Source organism: Lynx rufus, unplaced genomic scaffold, assembly GCF_022079265.1.
Source record: "Lynx rufus isolate CCGP_SWC_20201006 ecotype Redwood Valley unplaced genomic scaffold, mLynRuf1.p SCAF_5, whole genome shotgun sequence".
NCBI lineage: Eukaryota > Metazoa > Chordata > Mammalia > Carnivora > Felidae > Lynx > Lynx rufus.
In genome coordinates this window covers 155,838,155-155,855,955 of record NW_025814867.1, presented here as the reverse complement: position 1 = coordinate 155,855,955, position 17,801 = coordinate 155,838,155, and the positions used below count along the sequence as shown (strand labels likewise).

At 62.5% G+C, this 17,801-nt stretch overlaps 1 protein-coding gene across 1 annotated transcript in view; it reads right to left on the bottom strand.

The window, feature by feature from the left end:
• Window positions 1-17,318, bottom strand: part of PDE9A (phosphodiesterase 9A) — a 90,837-nt gene extending 73,519 nt beyond the window's left edge. Inside the window, exon 1 of the mRNA XM_047099463.1 lies at window positions 17,077-17,318. Within this exon, the coding sequence (XP_046955419.1) occupies window positions 17,077-17,145 (69 nt within the window). The 5' untranslated portion in view covers window positions 17,146-17,318. The remainder of the gene's footprint in view (window positions 1-17,076) is intronic.
• Between the last annotated feature and the right edge of the window lie 483 nt (window positions 17,319-17,801).

The following is a 17,801-nucleotide window of genomic DNA, read 5'->3' as shown; positions in this document are numbered from 1 at the left end:
CAGGGCAGAGGGGTGAGCAGGGAGGAGCCACAGACGTGAGTTCACTTCCAGCCTCTCCTCTTACCGGCTCAACCCAGGGCAGATTTCTTCACCGCTCTGAGGCTCTGACTGTCCCGCAGAGTGAGGAAAGTAGTTTTCCTGTGCCTCTGGGATGTCAGGAAGGTTCATCATGACACACAGAGAGCTTGGTGTGCACTAAGTGCTAAGTTATGTGGCCGCTGTGATTACAGGAGGGGCCCTTTGAAACCCTTCCCTGGGGATGGGGCTGGGGAGGCTCCTCCTTGACCCCTTGTGAAAGGCCATTTTCACAAGCAAGAGGCAGCAAGGGCACACAGCTTCGACCTCGACGTGTTGGCGTTCCTGGGTGTTTCAGCAGAGTGTGGCACGAAAGGACGTGTTATCTTGGGAAAGCTGGCACAGAGCAGGTTCCATCGCTCTGATTTCCTTGTACTGCTCATTAACCACATTCAACTACATCCAAAGTGCAATGAAAACTGGGGTCAGATCGTCGCAGACGGGTATGGATTAGTTCATCGAATCACCAAGCAGGAGTTGAGAAAACGTTGCTGGGCCCAGGGATCAGCGTGACCTCACTCTGGTCCGGGTTCGTTTTGTCTTCGTTAAACATGGAAGAAAGTCTTCGGAAGATGAGGTCCCCGAGGGCAGAATTGTGGGCGGTCCTGTGCCTCCCACGGAGCACAGGATCTGCCCCTCAGATCCGGGAGCACTGGCACCCAAGCGTTGGCCTGTGCAAACGAGCTGGGGCTGAAATCTGCATCCGCTGGTTTGTGTCACACCCCTGATGATGCCAGAGCCACCATCGTCACCTCGACTGTCACCTCCGCCATCACCTCCACCTTGACGTCTGTCATCACATCTTCACCACCACCACCATCACCACGACCTGACAGGATCACGACTATTCCTGAGCCAGAATCTGAGCCCAGTGACCCTGGGACATCATCATCACCCTTGTCACAGATGAGGGCTCCGAGCCACAGAGAGAGAAGAAGCTGGCCTGGCCAGCGTGGTCCCAAATGCAAACTTGGGCCCGCCTGGCTCTGAACCCAGGGCCGCGTGCCGTTCCTGAACGGAGACCTCTAGGGGCGGTCTGCACGGAAGCAGGAGTGGTCTCTTGGCCTCTGCCACTGTCACTTGCCCATAATGGCGTATACGTCCTCCGTTTGCCTTGTTTTCAATTATCGGTACTTCTGGTGGCATATTGACTTAGGCTCCTCTCCCAGAGGAAAAGAAGCCAATTCAAATTCCTTATCTTTCGTCTATCAAACTGTGACTTACTTTCTGTAGTTCCTAGAACCTATTCAGGTTTACATCCGCTTCTAGAAGCTTTTATAAGGCTTTGTCTGCCTTCAAAGCAAACCAGGGTATTTCAGTCTGACTCCCGGATCTCATGCCCCAGCTCCAGGAGTTAGAGCTCAACCCGCACAGCCCATAAAGCGGCCAAATCACGGCCCATCCCTGGACTCACAACTTTTCTATCTTTGAGGGAATTAAAAGACGAATTTCCACCGGCTTTTTAGTGCCCAAGAATTACAAGTGTTTAATATAGAGAACAGGCTAAAAAGAGACCAAGACCACAATCCCACATTTTATGTTTTTAAATACTCAAGAAATAAACACGTGTCGCCGAGGAAGCGTGTGGGCCGTCTACCTCTCTCTCCATCTATCTATGTCTGCAATCTGTCTGCAATTCACCTCTAATTACAAATGTTACAGTCATGTAAATGTGAGCACAGTATTCACTGTTTTGCCCCTTGTTTTCGAACCCTCAAGGATGATGCCACAGAGTGGATTACAGTTAACTGTCAGGCAATCCGCTAAAATAAACTCTCTATCAGGCCTCATTTCCCTTTCCAAGTTAGGAGGTATTTTTCTGGTCACTGCGTTTGAAGAGAATATAAAGTAACAGCAGAAACTACCATTTATAAGTATGTGTCAGACTCATTACATCCATTCCTCTACAGAAGAGAAGTTTTGTACTCTGGAAACGTTCGAGCGTGCACGCCAGCGGGGCCCCACCGCGGCCCCCGACCCCCACGGCCACCAGCACGGGCCCAGCCCGAGTCATCTGCACCCTGACATCTCCCCCGCGGGGTGACTGAAAACCCAGGGTAGACATATGGCTTCATCTGTATGCCCGTCAGGGTGGATCCCTAACCTACGGGATCCTTTCTTACGGTTCAAGACAGCCACGGGGCGATATTCACATGGAAGGAAAACTAACAACAATCTGCCTTATCATCCTTCGGGGCGTCAGAGCTACAGGTGCATCTGTATTTCCATATCTGGGTCTGTATCCGGGCCTGTATCCGTGTCTGTGTCTTTAAGGATCAGAAGTAGCAAGCGTTCATCTCCCAATAAATGGCAAGGAACGTAAAGGGCACGAAACACGCGGATAGGAAGAGGCTTAGGGAGACCGCAAACAAATACAATGTGTGGGCCAGCTTTGGATCCCGAATTGAAAACAAACACGAGTGTGAGTGTGTGAGACACGGTCCCCTTTCCTTTCCCTGCGCGGTTTGGTGAAGAACGCTCATGACCTTTGATCCTCAAAGTACGCTCGAGGGCGGGTATCCTTCTTCCCGTTTTGTCGATGGGAAGGCTCAGAGAGCGTCGGGAACTTTTCCAGAGTCACACAGCGAGGGAGCGGTGATGGAGGGGAAGGGCGTGCGTGAGTGTCCGGCAGAGGGGCGATGGTCGGCGGGGAGGGGTGAGGACGCGACGGCTCAGGGTGACGAAGGACACCGGAACTACTGATGACCGCCCTCGGACGCGGCACAAAGTCTCCCGGAATCGTGGGAGGGCTAGCTGGGCGCAAACACAAGGGGAATCCCCCAAATGCCACCCTCCCTGCCCCTGCAGGGCCCTCTCATCCTCACGGTGGGGGTAATACAGCTCCACGTGCCTCGAGGTGCCGGGAGGCCCCCACAGGGCGGTCGCCGCACCGAGCCCGAGGGCTGGAGTGACCCTCGCACCCCATGGGTAGACCTTTCCCTGAGGTCTGTGCTGTGGCGCGCGGAACCTGAAGCCAGCCTTCCTGGTTCGGCCCCAGCTCTGCCTCTGACGCGCCCCGGGGCTGGTGGGCACGCTGTCCTCCTCTGCAACTCGGGGCAGACGAGACGCTGGTCGCCCTTGTAAAAGACTTGCAAATCCCTGCTACGCCGTGGGCGCCAGACGGATGTGTGCTGGGCAGGGACTATCCCCGCGGCACAGGTGTGGAGTCCGAGGGTCAGGATCCTACAGCTACACGCGTGTCCGTGCCAGATGCAAACTGCAGTCTGCTGATCCCAGGGCTGCCGGATAAGCAAGCGGGGCCACGGTGGCGCAGGGGGCTGGGGGGCGGGCGCACGGCTAGCGGCCCACCAGGCACCTCCTCTCGGCTCCCGTGCACGCACTGGGGGCCCTCTCGTCTGTTAAGTGAACGGGTCTGGAGGCACGTTTGCTCAGCACGGCATGAGTTAACTCCGTCAAAATGAACAGCAAAATTGGGTGTGGGAGTAGAGTAGACAGAAATGTAGGACCCTGCTTGGAGTGTGCGGGCAGCCGGCAGGCAGGGGAGGCAGTGACGTCATCACACGCACAAATAAAGGCAGATGTGACCCATCTGTGAAGGAGGGCCGGCCTTGAGGGACGGGAGGCCACAAGGAGCACGACGCACCGGGCCGCGGGTGCAGGGAAGGTGCGACCACCCCACTGCGCCCCGTCCGCCCTCCAGACCGATGATCCCGCCGGCTTTGGGGAACAGCCGTTATGTGAGGAGCCTTGGAGACAAGGGCCTGTGGTTTAATCCGAGGCCGGAAACACGTACAACTGGGCGGCTAAGAGCCCTGTGGCGTCCTTCTCCGCCCTCCGAGGCAAAGCCTCGGCAGACGCGGTAAGATTGAGGATCCTGGGAAGAGATTGGCCCGGATTCTCTGGATGGGCCGTACGGGAAACCCCCGAATCGCGAGGCCGCAGAGAGGGAGAGGTGACACGGGAGGAGGAGTGATGTGAAGACAGAGGGTTCGGAAGGTGCTGGAGTGTGTGGCCACGAGCCAAAGTGTGCTGACAGCCCCCCGAAGTAGGAAGCAGCAAAGGATGCTTCCGTCTAGAGCCTCCGGGGGCGGGGGGGGGGGGAGGGGAGCTCTGCCAGCACCCCGTGGCGCTGATCCTGGACTCGGGCCTCCGGAACCGCGAGAGAATAAATTGGTGCTGTTTTCAGCGACGCTGACAGTGGGAATGCGCTGGTGTCGTCCCAGGAGCCGTTGCGTCCTTGGCCTCCATTCTAAGACTGGACTCTCTTTGCAGAGAATAGGAATCCTTGAGGCTGTGTGAGGCACGGAGTGCGGATATGACTGGGGGCAAACCCCAGGAGGGGCCGGGGGGGACGGATTCCAGAGAGGGGACCCATCACCTTGTCCCCCCGCCCCCCCCTCCTGGAGGGGCCGATGTGGGCCTGGGCGGGGAGGCCGGACAAGAGCAGACTGGGGACCCATGGGAACTCCTGTCCTGGTCGCCAATGTTCATCAGCAGGACACGGCCGCCCAGACCGTCTAAACAGCCCTCCAGCTCGGGCTCCGGGCCTGGGCTCGGCAGGATTTCAGGGCCCCTCTCCCTGCGCCTGTGTCTGCGAGGGCCCACGGCCCCCTCCGCGCTGAACCCATTTGTCATGGCCGACCCATTCACCCCTCGTGTCACTCTCCGGCTTGCTCTGTTTCGTTTTCTACTTCTGGTGTCTGAGGCCAGTCTCCGCCGTGATAAATAATGGACCACAGGGGACGGAAAATGGAAAGAGCCGACAGCCGAACGGGTAAGAAATGTGTGGGGGTGGAGTCCCCTTCCAAGGACCGTTTTGTGTGGGGACATGTCTGAAGGTGTCTCTCCGGTGGACAATTGCTTTACTTCTTGGGTCCCATTCAAGGGTGCCCGACCGTCCCGTGTCCCCTCACTGGGCCCCTGCCTGGCTCTCCTGCCCGACCTGCACCCTTGTCCCCCAGGGCTCTGTTGGGCTCGGCTGTATCAAGAGGCTGAGTGCGGCCAGCGAGACCGTTCTGGGCCCCGGGCTCCTTCGCGCCCGGGGGGAGGGGCCGCGAGGAGGGCCACCCACGGGAGACCCCCAGCCTGCAGCCCGCAGCCGCATCCGGGAGGGGCGAGGGGGTGGCGGGGCAGGGTGAAAAGACGTGGGGAAGCCCTGTGGCAACCAGACCTAGCCTGGGAGTCAGGAAAACCCTCCCCAGGGAGACCCGAGCTCCGGCACCTTGGAGAGCGAGCGGCATCACTTCCATCGTCTGTCCCAGCAGGAACGAAATCGGGGGTGGGGGGGGAGGCAGAAGTGCGCGGGCGGAGGGGCTGTTCGCGGGAAGTGGGTCCTGCACGGTGTCCCAGAGGCTTTGGCCGAATGGCAGGTGTTGGCTCTGAGGTCAGGAGCGGGGCGCAAACCCTGGGGATCCGGGTCCTGCAGCCCTTTGAGGAGACCCGTCAAGGCAGAAGGCTCACGCCCCTTCCTTCTCCAGCCTCCTTCCCGGGCATCACACAGGGGACCGCGACTTCTCTCGAGAGGAATCCGCGCACCATCATTCTCTCCTTATCCAAGTATTTTCACGGAACCCCAGAAATCACTCACCACCTCTGGCCGCCTCGAGACACACGATGGCCTGAACTCGCATGGAATCTGGAACCCACGGCTTCCGTGAGCAGAGACAGCCCAGGACGACCCGGAGAAGCGGGTCACATTTTTCCGTCCTCCCGTCCACCTTCCGGGGTCCCGGCCTCGGGCAAACCCCGCTCCCTCCCGCTAGTGACGCCACGGGGACCGTCCTGCGCCACACCGCTCCCTCTACAAGGCCACTCTGTTGCCAGCGCGGAAGGCAGGCAAACGGAGGCAGGGGCATGTTTTTATTCAAAGTTCTTTTTCATGACGCTCCTCCAAATATAACTTTAAATCCTCTTTGAAATAACTGTAATACTCCCAGAAGGACTGGAGGTTAGGATGGGGACAGCTCAGCCGGCATCAGTCACGAGCTGAGGACGACGCCGGCAGCGGCACAGGGAGGGGACGGCGCGGGCAGGCGGGGCCAGACGCCCTCACCCAGCCACCCTGGTGAGCCGAGGCCAAGGGCGTGGAAATCGGAGACGTGGGAGAAAGTGGGCAGCTGGGTGGCCGCCCGGAGCGGAGGGATCCAGAAGCCCTCATCTGCACGGGGGAGGAGTCCCTCCTTCCTGCGTCCGGGGTCTCCTCTTTTCCCTTTCCTTTTCATGACCTTGAGATTTCATCAGAAAAATCGAGGATGGTTTTCCTGCCAGAAAACAAGTGTCTCTGGGTGTGGGCGGCAGGGGCCTCGCGCTGGTCCCAGCGGGCTGCGTGCCTGCCGCCGAGGTGGCTGGAGTGGCCCCCCCCCCCCCCGCCCTGCCTCTTGTCCTTCAGAGGCCTCCACCCGCCAGGCTGAAACGCCCCGTGCCTCCTGGGTGGCTGCCACACGTCCCTGCAAAGGTCAGGGTTTCTGCTCAACGCCATGGGACTCTGGGGGTGGCCTGTCACCGCGACGGAACCTCAGCCGCGGGCCGTGTCTCCGCAGTCCCGCCGAGCCAAAGGCCCGCACGCGGCTCACCGTTAGTTTGATGCCTGGGGCTCACAGCAGCTGCGTGAAAGCCGCCAGCTCCCCGACTCCTTCTTCCAGAAGGAGAGCCTGGCCCTTAGGAGGGGTCCGTTTGCTGCCTGGACCCGCCTCGCTCCGGGGCGTCCTCTCAAGCTGTCTGCTCCTGGATCCCTCTGGAGGACGCACAGAGGGCTCACTGCAGGGGCTGAGGCCGAATCAGAAACCCACACCGGGGGGTCAGGGGCTCTGCATCCAGCCTGCGGCCTCGGCTGCTCCCGCACCAACACCCAGGAGACCCAGGGTCCCCATCCCTGGGGAGGCCCCGGGCTTCAGGGGAAGCCCTGGGGGGGGGGGGAAGCTGCAGGCCAGGGAGCTAGCTGGAAGAAACAGGGTGCTCCGGGCAAGAGGTGGGGCGCAGGGTGTGGGGTGGCCTGTGACGCGTCTACACCTTCAGGACAGGAGCCCGTGGGAGCCGGCGCGCCCAGCCACAGCCCTCCAGGCTCGTTCAGGGCCACGGCGCTAGCACTGGCGACACTGATTAGGGCTCTAACACAGGCAGCACCTGGGGGGCAGGTCTGATTCTGACTCCAAGAAAGCCCTCTCCCCACCCACCTGTCGCTTCTCAGCGCCTCCCCCTACCTCCCGCCGACCTTCATGCTACCTGCCCACCTGCCCACGTGTCCACGCAGCGCCCCGAGGCTGATGCCCACCTCCTTCACCTGCTCAGCCCCGGGCCACCCGGCACCGCTTCCAGAAATATTTGCGGGGGCGGGGACTTCACTGCTCCTACACTTCCCTACTCACTCCTCTGCTAGGGGAAGCTCCTCTCTGGACCCCGGCTCCTTGGAATTTTCTGGGCTGGGGGGCACAGAGGCCATCTCCCTCCTCGGCTGCTTAGGGCTCAGCCTTCCAAACAACACCCACGAAACGGGATCAAATTGACGCTGGGATGGGACCGCGGCTCTGCACCCTGGCGGCTCGAGGGCGGAGTCTAAAGTCCTAAGGGCTCCGCAGGCCGCGGCCATCTCTGGAGTCCTGTTTCCCAGCCCTTCTGGTGTCTGTTCTGAGCTCCGGAATTTCTGTTCTCCGCAGTGATGTCTCAGGCTTCAGAAGCTTCTAGAGATCTGAGGGGATGTATGAAACTTTAAGCACTGCTCACATCTTAACTGTTCTCTGTGTGAAGTTTATATAACGCAACTCTGGGCAAAGACATCATTTTGGGGGCCTCCCCCCAGCACTTTGGAAATGGCTCAGCTCCCCAGCCACGCCCAGCACCCAGCGGCTTCGGTGGACAGCCAGCCTTTCCGTAAGCACCCGGGGGTTAGCCCCTCTTGCGAATGTAAATTCAACGTTATTGAAGATTCTAGAGGATAATGTCAGCGGTACTGGGTGCTGCCTCTCTCTCTGGCATTTGTAAGACTATAAAAGTTTAAAAAAAAAAAACAAAAAACACCCGGAAGGCAGAAGCTGGGAGGATAAAGAGCCTGAATCACCGGGCTCCAGGGCTCCGTTAACCGTTCTGCTTACAAAACAAATCGGCCCAGTGGGCGACCGGCCTCCAGGGTGACCAGACTCCATCTGGACACCATGCCCGTTACCCTGACCGTCCCTTTGGTGGTGCCGATGGCAGGACAGGGTGGCAGCTTTTCCTCACGGCCGTGTTCTGGGCTAAACGGAGCGGGGAACGTACCAGGTCCCGCCAACTCCCGCCACTGCACGGGTAGGCTCTGACTTTGTTTCCCCGAAGCACCTCCCAGCTCTCCCAGGGCTGAGGTGCTCCCCCGGGCTGCACATGGGGGGCCAAGGGCCCGTGGGGGGAGGTGTGGCCAGCAGCCCCCCGCGGGCAGCCCGGGCAGCGACCAGCCACACACCGTGAGCCCGAGGCCCGCTCGCTTCAACAGCACAATTACTGTTGAGTGTTTGCGGCACCCACACCCCTTCCGGCAAAACCAATGAAGCTTGAGCCTGGAGCCCTAATGCGGCCGGGGGCGGGGGGCAGGCTGTCCCCGTTCATCTTGCGCAGCGGGCGTGGCAGGGTCAGCGGCCACCCCGCCCGCCCTCCCTCCTCTCCTCAGTCCCTGTGGCCCCACCTCTGAACCGGCGAGAAGAGAAAGGAAAGGCAAGTGTGGGTCCTCTCTTCGGTGAGAAGGCTGGGGGGCAGGAGGGTGGACGTAGGGCTGCCCCGGGAAGCACGGTGTCCCTGGGCGGGAAGCATCTCTGCATGTCACAGAGCGCGCCTGGGCACGGGCCGGGCGCGGGGACTGACGGCCAGCTGCCCGGGAGCCACCTGCCGCCCCGCAGCGGGAAACTGGGGGTCTCGGCGAGGCCCTCCCAACAAGACACGGGGATCTGACTGCCTTCCGTCCGCAGCGTGAATAGATAAACTCTCAACAGATCAATACAAGCGGCGAGGGCTCTACGCGGCACTCACCACGTCTGGCCCCGCTTCGGCACTGGACACACAGTCCTGTGTCTCATCCGAATGACCCCCGAGGGAGACGCTCCCTCTACCCCCCTTCACGGATGGAGCCACCGAGGCACGTGAGGAACTTGCCTGCGTGCCCCAGAATCCGTGCTCTGGACTGTGACATCATAACGTCGGTACGTGGACAGAGCGTCACTGAATCCGAGAAGCGCCCACCCTCCCCGAACTGTTTACCGTCCCCGCCTGTAACATGTCACCCTTCACGGCCACACCACACACCACGTCCTCGATCAACGCAACTGCGGCCAGGAAACGGCGGAGGGCTTTGGGGAGGACAACGCTTTTCAGAAAAGACGATAAGAGGGCCACCACAGCACGGCCCGCGCTTTGCACGCTGAGGAAAGAAGGGAAACGACGGAGGCTGAAAGACCGTCAGGCAGGTTCACCGAGAGTGGAACCAGGAGACAGAATGTGGGCCATACACACGGGGGGGATGTTATTCAGTCTTAAGGAGTCAGGAAGCGGACCCATGCCACGACGTGGACATCGTGCTCAAGGAGACACGCCAGGCACAGAAGGACAAGCACTGATTCCATTCGTCCGAGGGGCCCGGAGAGCCAGGTCCACGGAGACAGAGCAGAGGGTGGGCGCCGGGGGCCGGGGAAGCGGCATGTACTGGGGACACAGTTTCAGGCGGGGAGGATGGTCGGGGGGGATGCTGGTGACCCGACTGTGAATCTGTTTCATGCCCCAGAGCTCTACAGCCAGGAGTGGTTAAGATCGTAAATTTTACACGTTATTTTCTCAAGTTGACTTATTTATATTGAGAGGGCGCGCACGTGTGAGAGAGTCCCAAGCAGGCTCCGCGCTGTGAGCGCAGAGCCTGATGCAGGGCTCGATCCCACAAACGCTGGGATCGTGACCTGAGCCGAGATCAAGCGTCGGACGCTTAACCGACCGAGCCACCCAGGCGCCCCCAATTTTATATGTATTTTGCTATAATTAAAAAAAAAAAGTCGCGCAGGGCACCCAAAGCTAACTCGATGAGACTTTCTAGCTCCACTTTAACGCTCTAGACCGTGTTTTTAGGGGTACTGCTTCTGTTCAGGCAAACGCTCCCCTCGGGCGATCAGCTTGGGGATTCGGGGGGCAGGCGTGGTACCGCGGCGGGGGCGAGGGGGGACGGGAGGACAGGGAGGGTGCGCTCAAGGCAAACGAACCACACCGTCAACTACAGAGACTTGTTTTTTTGAGGTTGCAACCGTCTGGGGCCACCTCCCGCCACGTGGCCGCGTGCCCAACACACCCGGGGAGAGACGCCGCGTGCTCCTCGCGCTCCCGCAGGTGGCTCTTGACGTGCGCGCTTAGGATATTTTTTGCTCAGAAAGATCCGGAACCCTGGGAACGCAGACACTCGACCACCAAGCGGGAGGAGATGGCCCCGGGAGCCGAGTAAGAGGCTGTGGGTCCAGCTCCAGTTCGGGGCCAGGGTCACTAACTTGCAAACCGCGCCGGCTTCGAGCGGTCCCCGCGGCCTGGAGCTCGTGCCTCCGCGGAGGACGGGAATGTTGGGCCTGGACGTGCCTCGAGGCGGCCGCCTCTCAGCTGGTCGTCCGCGTGCCCGAGGGGGGAGTTAGGACGCGCGGGGACATCCTTCCTAGGGGCAAGATCAGCTGGTGGGTTGCTGTCGAGGTGGATACTTGGGGGGCCCTCCGCGTCTTCCGGGGACTCCCTTATCCCTTCCAGCCAAAGACCTGCCCCAGTTCCCAGTAGTGCTGCCGCTGGGTCATCGGCAGCCGAGGAAGCGGGGGCTGGATGTAGGCGGCTCGGCCTGTGCCTTTTGCTGGGGGAAGGGCCTTGGGGACGTGCCTACCACTCCCAGGAGGCAAAGCCAGGGTGTGGGGACCCAGCCTCCAGGGAGCCAAGTCTGCCTGTGCCCCCCCCCCCCGTCCCTGCCGTCCCACCGCCGGGCTGGGCCCTGGGCTCCCCGTCAACGGCACTGACATCGGCGGCTCGGCCGCGTCCCTGATTCGTCTTTCATTTGCAAGTCACGTGAGCTGTCTGATGGGACACCAAGCCCTTCCTCTGCCCTTGCTTTCCTTCCCTGAAGACCAGAGCTGTGCTCCGCACGTGTTTGAGGCCACGGTGGCCCCGGGGAGGCCGCTGGCCCAGGCCGCTCGGGGCTCCAGGGGTCGTGTCTCCAGCAGGCACCTGGGGTCCTGGGGGCTGAGTTCGGGCTCGCGGTGGCCTCACAGAGATGCGGACAAGTGACAAGAGTGCTGTTTCGGCTCCTGCCTCGGTCTCCCAGGGGAGAGGGAGGGGCAGGGGGTGGCGGGGGGGGGGGGTGCCGGGCCGGGGGCTGCTATCAGGACAGGACGTGAGCCTCCCTGCGGGGCCGGCTCCGCCCTGGGCACTCTGCCTGTCACTTGGTGCCATCCGCGGTCACCCCATGGGGGCGCCTCTGCCGTGCCCACTGTACCAAGGAGAAGGCGACTTCCCTCGGGCTTCCTGGCGGTCAAGCCACAGAGCCGGGTCTGCGGGGCCCGTGGTCCTCGCCACTCTGTGCGGTCACCCCTCCAAGACAGGGTGAGCTGCAGGCCGTCTGAGAGATCTCCGCGTCTTTCTGTTTAAGAGGCCTTCGGGCCATGGCGAATGGGAAGGGGGAGGGAGACCAGTGGTTCCCTGACTCGTCGGTGCCCTCGGGCTAGACAGGATTGGACAGGCCTCCTCTCCGAGAGGTGTCTGGTCGATCTACTTGTCCAGTAAGAGACCGGACACCCCCGTTCTTGTTACATCCCCCCTCCCAGCTCCCACCCAGCTGGAGACAGAGGGGTCATCGCAAGCCCAGGGGGACAGAGCTGGAGGCAAAACGCCTCCTCCCCCATCACTACCGGACCATCTCCAGCTGGAGACCCTCTCCGAACCTGGGCGTCTCCGAACTTGGCGATTAGCTTACGTTACCATTTCAAGTATCCACTTAAATATCGTAAGTTACAAACACTTAAAGGAAGACAAGCAGACTGCGCTCGAGGATGGCCACGGGGAGTCGCCGTCACCTGGCGGTCGTGCAGGGGTGACAGCGGCGCCCAGGCCCCGAGAACTCGCGACGGGTCCGCACGGCCAGTGGACGCGGTCCTGCGCAAACGGAGCGGAGGCCCCTCCGTCGTCGGCTCTGCACGTGGGCAGGGCAGGTGCACGCATCTCAGATTCCAAAGGACAATTTCACCAGGCTCTGCCAGGTGGCAAGACAGACATATTTTCCAGGAAGGGGGGAGATACCCCAAAGGGGGTCTCCGGGCCTGGCTGTGCTGACCACATGCGGGGGGGGGGCAGGGGCAGCTCCACGTTTCGCAAAAGAGAAGGTGGGGTTGCCCTAAAGAAGTGTAATAGCTGTTTGTGCCCAAGGCAAGAAAGGAAGGCAGAGGAGCCTGGAGTCCCTTGGAAGGTGCAGGGCTGGAGCAGGGCGGGTGGCGGGCACAGGGAGGCAGGCGGCGGGGAGAGGGACGGCAGGCAGGGCTGTTGGAGGCCTGGCCGCAGAGGAGACCGCAGGGACTCAACGGGACCCAGGCACTGCAGGCCCAGGCTCCGGGGACCACGGCTCCTGGTGAGAAGGGAGGACAGCCGGGTGCACTGGGGCGGAGGGACTGCAGTCAGCGGGTGGGGCGACCGCAATCGGTGAACCCAGCAGTCTTTCACAGATACTAGAACAACTTTCCAACACCGCTCTCCACTTTCGGGTTTTCTCATTTGTTCCCTCGTTTTAGAGTAGACACAGCTTCACCAAGTCAAGCGGCCGTTTGCTTCTGGGGACCTGGGCTCCAGGTTCAGAGCGAGGCTGGGGTCCCAGCTGCGGTGAGGCTGGGACAAGAATGCCATGGCTCGGAGTGGGGGCTGAGGGTGGGCCGGGCAGGGTGCCATCGGCAGGGGACTGTCCCTGAGGGAGCCACCAGCCCAGGGCGATGCACCAGCAGAGGTGGCCCCTTCTATCCTCGGGAGCGCCGGGAGGCCCACTCTTGTCCACATGAGGCTTCTTACCAGCCCAAGCCCAAGGCCAGGCTGAAGGGTCACATGAATGCCTCAGTCTTCTCCGTAAGGTCATCAAACCCATGCCTGGACGTGCCACCAGGCAGGGGCCCCTCAACCTCCCCAACGCCACCTGTATCATCCTGCCATCCCCTGGACATCCCAGCTGAGCGGACCCTTTCTCCGTGGGCGCGGTAGGTGAGTGCGAAGGCAGAGGTACTGAGGCCGGGGGCCGCGGAGGAGAGAAAAAAGCCAACCGTCTGGGCGAAGACAAGAAGCATTAGCTTCTAGAGAAGAGTCCTCTGGAGCAGGGGTTCCCAGCCATCCAGGATTGGGGACCCCGGCTCCCCCTTCGACACGAGCAGGGGACGGCTTCATCTGGTGCAGGGGAGGAGAGGTGATGGGGACAGGTGTGTGGAGGTGAGTGAGGCCGTCCCCTTAGCCAACCAGCGGCTCCCCATCCGGGTCATCCTAAGGCTTCCCAGTCTGCGAAACGCCCCCCGACCCCAGCCAGTCTAAACCAAGGAAGGGAACGTATTCATTAAGCCCCCCACGTCCTGCCCCGCCCCCGTGTCCTTCTGTCTGTCCCGGGGCGCCCTGCGGCAGCTGTGGTTGCCTATTTGTGAGGCCATCACCGGGGGGAATGGCATCGTGGGTGTCACGGTCACGCCGGACCCAGCGCTCAGCACACGGTAGCTGTTCAACAGCTCGTCCGGACAGCGGGCTAAGTGACTCGCCTTGTCCCGTTGATTCTACGTCAAGCAGCCCTGGCGGTTCGCGCACCTTGCGCAGAGGTTAAGGACCGCGCCCAGGCCATGTGGACGGAGGGGTGAGGCTCTGAGAGTGTGGCCCGCGGTCGGCCTGGCTCTGTGTGCTGCCTTTGTGTGTGTGTTGGGGGGGGGGGGCAGGAGGGGGGCGGGCCCCAAGCAGAAGCCACCTGTGCCCTCCGAGCCCGCTGTGCACAGCCTCTGAAGGGAAGCTCGCAGGAGAAAGATCGATTCCCCAAGGCGGTCCGAGGATCCCCCCAGTTCCCACTGCTGTTGTCACACTGTATGCCCCGGGGACTGTATGTGACGTGCGCGTCTGGAGTTGCCTTCATGTCAAAAAGCACTGAACCAACTATCCGATGGCTGCAATGGTGTCACCGGGCACCTGAGACGCCCCAGCCTCATCGCCCCAGGACGGGGAAGGCGGCCTCCCTTCGGACAACTCCGGACGATCCCCCTAAGCTCTGTTGGACCCGGTTCTATGTGCGGGGGTCACTGCTGGGGGCGTTCTTCCCCTGCATCTGTGCCCTCTCTGGGGGGAGCGTGCAGTGACCAAGAGCCGGGTGAGTCGCGGAGCACAGGGCAGAAATAAGGCGGAGCCACGGGACTGGTGACCAGGGGGGCAAAGCAGCGCACACGCCAGAAGACGCGCGCCTCAACCCCTCCCCCGTCCCCCCATCACGCTTTCCCCTTGGAAGCAACGTGGGGTCTGTGTCCACGGCCTTCGGTGGGGGAGGAGGGCTCTGCTGGGTTAAAGGGAGACAGAGCACGGCCAGCACGCGGGGACCTTTCAGAATCAACCGGGCGCCTGTGACCTTAAGGAAGGAGGGCGCAGCCACAGAAAACACCGCTGGAAGCGCTCTCGGCAGAGACGTCTGACGTCCCCACGGTGCTGCTGGGCGTGCGGTGAGTGGCCCATTGTCATTTTCCGGCACGTGCCTGGAAACCCCAAATGCGCGGCTCTGCCCAGGGCTGCAAGTCCAGCCGAGCCTCCGACAGCGTCAAGGGCAAAGGCAGAGCGCTCCGAGCAAGGTCGAGGAACAGTAGCAGGCGCTGCAGACGCCTGCCCGCACTTCCCCTCCCCTGCGCGCCGCGGCCAGAGGCCGTTCGTGGCCGGAGCCGGGGGTGGGCGCCCGATGCCCACCCGGGTCCCGCAGCCCCAGGCGCTCCGGCCGCCCACTCTTGCTGCTTCCCGGGCCAGTCTCTAAAGCAGATGCGATCGTCCCACTTTTCGGACGCGGAGGCCAGCTCCGCCGCGGGGGGACTTGCTCAGAGCCACGGGAAGGGGTGGAGCCGCCCCGGGGCAGCAGATCGGGCCCCTCGGAGGCCGCGGCCTCCCGCTCCTGAGGGCGGGTGTGCCTTCAAGGGCTGCCTTCTGGAAGTCGCCCCCACCCCAGGTGCGTCCGCTCCTACATGCCAGCCTGCCCGCACCGCCGGCGGGAGCCCCCAGACTCAGCCCTCCCCTCGCACCCTCCGACACCCGCCTTCCGCCTTTCACCCGCTTCCGATCCAGCTTCTCGGGGAGACCTTTGGGAAGCTCTGGGGGAGAAGCTGTCAGTGCTGACCCGGCGGCAGGGTCTCATCTCACCTCTTTCGAAAGATCGAGGGGGCCGGCCTCAGAGAAGTCTCATCCGGCAGGGCGGGAGAGCGTGTGCTCGTGTGTGTGCAGGCGGGTGTGCGGGTTTGTGTTTGTGCACGTGTGTGCTGTGTGCACGCATGGTTTCGTGCGCACGTTGTGCGTGGAAGCACGCGTGCACGCGTGTAAGTGCGTGTGTGGGGCTGCGTGTGCGTGCACCTGAAGCGGGGCCGTTTCCTCCTCTGAGGAGGCCGTTGAGGCTCCAAAGCGGTCCGGCAAACGCCTAGTCCTGAAGTCGGGAGGCCGGAGGCCCGTCCTGACCACCTGCCCAGCGCTCATGAAACCAGAGGGTTGCCAGCCTGCCCTTGCAGATGCTTCCTGTTCCCTGCTCTCTGATTTGACCAGGGCGGGCTGGGGTGGGGGAAGGGTGGGTTCTCACGTCCCCGGGACGGACATGGGGACAGTGGCAGTGAGGGTGGCTTGTTGGCAAGCTGGCAGAGGCACTCCAGGTCTCTCGGAGAGACCCTCTCCTGCCCCCTGCCTACTCCGTGACTGGCGGGGGCACCCTCCCCTGGCTTCCTGGCAGGGGTGGGGGTGGGGGGTCCTGGAGAAGAGAAGGGGAGAGACGGCAGCTACGGGGGCTTCCGTGAAACGTGCAGCTGAAGAATGGGAGTCATTGCCTCACGGTGGCTTCCCCCCCTCCCCCGGGGCCTTCAGGAAGAGCTGAAAATCCCCCCTCCAAAGCCAGCTTTCTTATTGTCCCTCTCTGCCAATCAGAGGCACGGGTCCGGGACTCTCTGGGCTCAGGCCAGGGGTTTAGAAAGGGAGGGGCCCGGGACAAAGAGGGGGGGGGGTCTGTCCCAGAAGCCTCTCCTATGAGACTCAAGTTGGTTAGGGTCACTGGACATCTGGAGGGCTTCATGTCTCCAGAGAAGGGCAGAGGGACCACAGAGCCTGTCGCTTTGGGGGGGGGGCGGTGATGAGCAGCCTCAGGGAGCCCCCTTTGCGGTCAGAGCGACCGCCTGCCTGGGAGGGGACACGGAGGGAGTGGGGGCAGGTACGAGGGTCTCTTCTCTCTAAGACCCCCATCCCCCCTCCGCACCTGCTCCCCACTGGGCAGGAGGCACTGCTACTGGCCGGGGGTTGGGGGGGCGGCGGCATACTCGGTCACCCTCAGTGCCACGGTCACCATCCCTGCGCGGGGACCACATCCCCCAGGGCTGCCCATCGCTGCCCATTGGCTCCGCGGTGTCTGCTTCGGGGTCGTTTCGAGCGAAATGAAAGGCTTAACGTACCAGCCCTCTGAACATGCAAACTCAACCGGATGAGATCTGTTACAGAGAAAGCTCTGCCCATGAGGCGGAAAAAATACCCCCGCGTGGGTCGTCCCCTTTCCACGGGGCCCGAGGCGTGGGGATGCCAGCTCCGCAGGGCCCCGCCGTCCCCCAGCCCAAGTTGTCAGAGGCTGCAGCCCGGACCCACCACGCGCGCGCGGACGCACAGACGACGGTCCCCCACACGCCGCGGCGACCCCCCCCCCTCCCCCGCGCGTCGCCCTTCACCCGGGGAGGGGCCACTGCCCGGGATCGCAGGGCCACGGTGCTGACGAGGGGAGGGGGGTGGGGGGCGCGGACGGAGCACAGGGGTGGGGGCACCCAGCGGGGGCTGCAAGGGCGGGGAGGAGGCTACCTTCTGAATGCGCCCATCGATGTCCAAGTAGATGGCCTTGGGCCGGTAGCTGGAGGAGCCGGACCCCATCTTGTGCGCCGAGCGGCTGCACTTGGACTTTTTACTGTACTTTCTCGACGCCAGCCGCCGCGGGGAGGGCGGGGAGTGGGAGGGAGGAGGGGGCGGCGGCGGGAGGGAGGAGGAGACCAGCCAACCAGAGCGCCGCGCCGCACCGGTGCGGGCTCTGCCGCCGCCTCTGGCGCGCGCGTCTAGGCTCGTGCTCCGCCTCCGGCCTCGGCCTCCCCCCTCCTCCCTCCGCCCCCTCCTCCTTCCCCGTTTCCCTCCCACCTCCTCTCTCCCTCCTCCACCTCCCCCTCCCTCCCGATTCCTCCCCTTCCCTCCCTCCTCCTCCCACCTCTTCCCTCCTCCCTCTTCCCTCCCTTCCCACATTAGGGCACACCCCCTCTTCTTCCGCTTGACTCCAGCCTCCTTGGGGACCAGGCCAAGAGAGAAGCCTACCTCCAAGTGACCTCTGGACAGGTGCCCATAGCGAGTGACCCCTCTGGCTGCAGGCTGGTCACCTCCCCATGTGACCAGATTCCCACAGTAACCCCCTCTAGCTGCCGGCTGGTCACCCCTCCGCCGGCCAGAAAATCCCATAGCGACCCCCTCTGGCTGCAGGCTGGTCACCTCCCCACACGGACAGTTGCCCATAGTGACTCCTTTGCCCCAGGTGGCTAATCAGA